Source organism: Parambassis ranga, chromosome 2, assembly GCF_900634625.1.
Source record: "Parambassis ranga chromosome 2, fParRan2.1, whole genome shotgun sequence".
NCBI lineage: Eukaryota > Metazoa > Chordata > Actinopteri > Ambassidae > Parambassis > Parambassis ranga.
This window is the reverse complement of record NC_041023.1, coordinates 617,404-621,869: the sequence shown is the minus strand read 5'-3', so window position 1 is coordinate 621,869 and position 4,466 is coordinate 617,404. Positions and strand designations below refer to the sequence as shown.

At 45.1% G+C, this 4,466-nt stretch overlaps 1 protein-coding gene across 2 annotated transcripts; it reads left to right on the top strand.

Moving 5' to 3' along the window:
- Window positions 1-1,119: 1,119 nt before the first annotated feature.
- Window positions 1,120-3,819, top strand: LOC114432066 (V-set domain-containing T-cell activation inhibitor 1-like). Of its 2 annotated transcripts, none has more exons than XM_028399848.1 (4): window positions 1,120-1,257; window positions 1,963-1,992; window positions 2,563-2,882; window positions 3,317-3,819. In XM_028399848.1, exons 1-4 carry the CDS (start codon window positions 1,241-1,243, stop codon window positions 3,427-3,429), a joined length of 480 nt encoding a protein of 159 aa, XP_028255649.1. In that variant the 5' UTR covers window positions 1,120-1,240; the 3' UTR covers window positions 3,430-3,819. The 2 variants fall into 2 exon arrangements, with proteins under 2 accessions (XP_028255649.1, XP_028255648.1); XM_028399847.1 differs by having other exon boundaries at window positions 1,963-1,997; window positions 2,568-2,882.
- Window positions 3,820-4,466: the final 647 nt, after the last annotated feature.

The following is a 4,466-nucleotide window of genomic DNA, read 5'->3' as shown; positions in this document are numbered from 1 at the left end:
CTTCACAGCTTCACAGCCTGGCCCTTCATAGAGCCAGGCTGCACAATCATTTCCAGAGATTGTGCACAAGTGAATCCTCTCTTCATGTTGCTTTCTGCTCTTCTCACCATCAAATGACCACAAGGTCACATGTAAGACCACTTGCCTTTTTGTTTTGTTTAGTCTGCACCTGTAGACATCAAAGGGCCACACGTGCATAGCAACACTTTCTTTGTTTTTGTTTACTATGAAGACTCTGTGGTTGTGTGTACTCACAGACAACAAGATCAGTGTGCAAATGGCTCTCTTCCTCTCTAACATACACACACAGTGTGTAGACACACAATTATGTGCTAAAATACTCCCTATAACTCCATATACAAGCCAGAAACTACACTACATGAGCACAGGCCTGCAGGTAAAGGGTTAATATGGTAATTAAGTTGTTAACTGTAAAAATCACAAATGTTACCTCCTACCAACAGGGTAAACCACCAACAATCAAGAATGCATGATTATTTAGTGCCATGGCTGTGCAGTCAAAAAAAGTGTGTTTATAATGTAAGTCTATGGGACAAAATGGGAGAAAAAAAGAAAATCCAGTGCTGTGCAAAAACTAATAATGCAATAAAGTCAATTTTTTTACTGATGTTTGACATGACCAAGACTGTAATAAAGGTTCAAAAGAATCCAGTCCACATTCACCTTTTCTATTAAAAATGAGCCATTTTGTGTGTTTTTTTTTTCAATCTTCAGCACCACCCCTTATAAAATTGGTGATTAAAGGGTTAAAATCCTGGGGGAAAATGATTTTTTCACTACTGTTGATTAGAACTGAAGTTAATTAAAAGGTCTATGCAAAAAAATTTCAAAAAAATATTTATCTAATATATTTTTAAAACCGTTAAAGTTAGGGGACGTTTTTGTCCCCGAACAACACATTAGGGTGTTTGCGAACAATGCATGAGGGTTAGGACTCGGTGTAGCTGGAGTTTGAAGCGGCGGAACGTTAGCTAAACATGGCGCAGACCCCCGGAGTAGATTATAGATGTTTGAAAACACATTTTCTGAATTTAAAAAGTTATTTTCATCCTAAAAAACTATTTTCTCTCCGAGCGCGAGCCCCTTTTTCCTCTACGTTTCCGCTACGTCACTTCCTGCTATGAGCTACCGTGACGGGGCTTCCACGATTAGCTGAAGAAGCTTCGATAAAACCTGACTTTGAGGTCTGAGAGACACCCGCAGCCTGTGAGGACACCCCATGGAGCACCTGGACAGGTCGGTGTCACTTTGAGGCCACGACCTGAGCCGGGCTCCTGGAAGCGGCCCGCGGCGTCACTAACTTTAGCTAGGAAAGCTAACTAAGGTTAACCGTTAGCCTTTGTTTCCTGTAAAGCACTTTATCAGGACGTACACAGAACGAGCTGAAAGGAGCAGTTTATGATCAACAGTAGTGAATAATTAACTTCAGCTCTACTCATTAACCCTTAAATGAGCTCCTTCTGTCCAATGAGTGACATTCACTCCTTTGTTTTAGACCTGATCTCCTCCTCAGGGTTATGTTTGTGTCCTCAGTGACTTTAGGACAGAATGAGAGGCCTCAGAGGCTGAACACCTCACTGATGAAGATGAAGATGAAGATTGTAAGGGTTCTAAAGACTGCTGGTCCTGACAGGTCTGTCTGTGATAGTATCAGATCAGGAGACATGTCCCAGGTCTTCATGTGGGGACAGGAAGTGGCACAAACACAAACAGTCTTATCATGTAAGTTGTGTAAACACCTTGTTGTGTGTGGGCTCGTCTGAACATGTGACAGCAGCTCCAAACATGGACCATATGAGAAGATGTGATGGTGTGTGATGATGAGAGGGGCTGAGCAGACCTGATCCTGATCGGGTGATCGGGTCAAATGACGAGTCCTCAGAGGTGGACTGCACACTGTAAGAAGGTCACAGTACTGAATGTGTTGTTGTGTGTGTGCAGGGTGTGGCTGCTGCTGCTGTGCAGTCTGAACTCAGGTCAGTCCAACACAAACACACACTGAAGGACACACACACACCTGACTCTGACAGCAGGAAGTGAGCGGTCAGGACTCGGCTGTGGTCACATGATGTTCAGACTTTGGACTCTGACAGATTTGCATGATGCCGATCTAAGAGTGAGCGGCTGTACAGAGTCTTTGTTCTCTGCTTCAGTCTGATCTAACAGTGAACACATGCAGACGAGTGACGACAGAGCTGCTGCTGCTCCGACTGCTCTGACTGCTCCGACTGCTCCGACTGGTCTGGGTGCTCTGGGTGCTCTGGGTGCTCTGGTATAAATAATGACAGCTGACTGACAGTCTGAATGTGACCACTGGATTCACACACACTGCAGGATCTTTAATGAAACACTTCACAGCAGATCAGAGCAGCTTGGACTTTCCCATGGACCTTGAATGCATCACATGTTCAGTCTGACTCAAACCAAACTGTTATTCTGCACACAGAGCTGCAGGTGTTACCATAGCAACATAAACATTGACATCATCACAGAGCTCCTCTGTCATGCTGCACACTGATGGTCTCTGACTTCTTGTTGTCTCTCAGTGGTCTGCCAGCTCCATGTTGAAGGACATGTCAACGAGGAGGTGGTCCTGCCGTGTGTCTACACCGAAGGTGACTCTTCATCCAACGTCTTCTGGAGGGACAAGGACAACCTCTTTGTCCTTGACATCATCGGTGGTGTGGAACAAACACAGACACAGAATGAGAGGTTCAGAGGTCGGGTGTCCAGCTTCCCCGCAGAGTACCACAAGGGGAACTTCTCCATCACCATGAAGGACCTCACTATGGAGGACAGTGGACCATATGAGTGCCATATACCAGATGACTTCCAGAGGGACATCACACTGACAGTCAACGGTGAGTAACACTGCCCCCTGCATTTCTTTAAATGTACTGCACATTTACATCATGGACAGTATGTCTATGTGGACACCTGTAGGACATGAAGGAGAAGACGTGACTGAGAGTCCTAAAGTTTGACTCCAGTCTCCACAGGAGACGGAAGCGTCTTGTCTCACAGAGGGTTCTGGACACACATGAGCATCATTGTCTGCAGAGGATAAAGACACACACATCTCACAGGGATGCAGATCCTCTGATGCATACGGTGGATCAGTCCTCTCATCCATGTGGTCCAGTCTGAACTCCTGTCCCATTACAGCTTTTCCCCACTGACAGCCCCTACAGGCTGCAGGGTGAACTGCAGCTGGTCAACATGTCCTTCATGTCTCAGCTCTGGAGCTCCTGCCTGTTTCCAGATGAGTCTGACCCCTCTGATCTCTGTGTTGCAGCTCCTCGTGTTGTACCTACACCACCTCCATCTCCTGCAGGCGGTGCAGCAGTAACACATCCCTCCACCTGGCTCTGCTCTCTGCTCCTCTGTCTGTGCTCCTCCGCTGTATAAAGTAGATCCTGGTCAGTGAGGTAAAACAGGAAGTATTCCAGGCAGCTTTAAAACCTACATTTCCACAATAAAGGTTTAATTTCAGCACGTGTCAGCAGAGATGATGCACACATGAAGAACAGTACATGTTCTATATTTACTCCAGGATGTAAACAGGAAGTCTGGAATTAGACCTTTACAGCATTTAAACTCTGCATTCATTAGTTCTGCTCTGTACAACGTAATCGACAAGACATCCTGACACCCACAGGGGGCGCTGTTGGGCCAGGACTGTGTGTTTGAGGTGGATGTTAACATGTTGCTGATGTAACTCTGTTATTGTAAATAATAAGTCACAGTCAGGATAATATTTATTTATTGATGTGTCTGACTCCATCCAAAGAAGGAAACATGGAGCTCTTAGTTTATCCTGTCAAAACTCATTAAAGGATCGACGCTCTGGTATTTCTGTCAGATTGGACAGTTTGTGTCACACGTGTCTGATTGGTTACTATGATGCTTTGCTATAGGGATCATTTGTCACAAATAACTGCTCCGCAGACAGAAAACCAAGCTAACCTACATGAGGCATGGATCTCAGGTGATGAAGGACACCTGGTGCTTCCAGCTGAAGTGAAATAAACATTTCTTTAAAGGGTGGATTTGGTTTCAGTTTTTATTGGCGTGTTAAACTATAGAGCTTTTAATTTGAAAAGATGAAGTGAACAGGACACAGCCTGCTGTCACCTGTTGATAAATAATAAACAGAGCTGGGGACCTGGAGTCACATGACTGGAGGTGGGGTACTTTGTCTCCGGGAGAAGAAAGAGAGCAGCATGTGTGGGAGAGAGAAAGCATCCCATGCTCTCCTCCCCCGGCCCGACAAACTTCCCCCTCTCCCCCTGGTCATTCATCTTTTTTGACTCGGCTTGAGTTGCTTGATTCTCATCACAGTGACTTCAGACTTGCACGAGTGACTCTGAAAATATCATAAAACTCATTCAATCTGAAATATAGTGCAAATAATACATTGATTAGTTTTGGTACAGCTGACGTTT

Coding starts and splice junctions, on each gene's coding strand:
- LOC114432066 (XM_028399848.1), top strand. Junction 1,993..2,562: donor CTGCTGCTGTGCAGTCTGAA/CTCAGGTCAGTC, acceptor TTCTTGTTGTCT/CTCAGTGGTCTGCCAGCTCC. Junction 2,883..3,316: donor CATCACACTGACAGTCAACG/GTGAGTAACACT, acceptor TCTGTGTTGCAG/CTCCTCGTGTTGTACCTACA.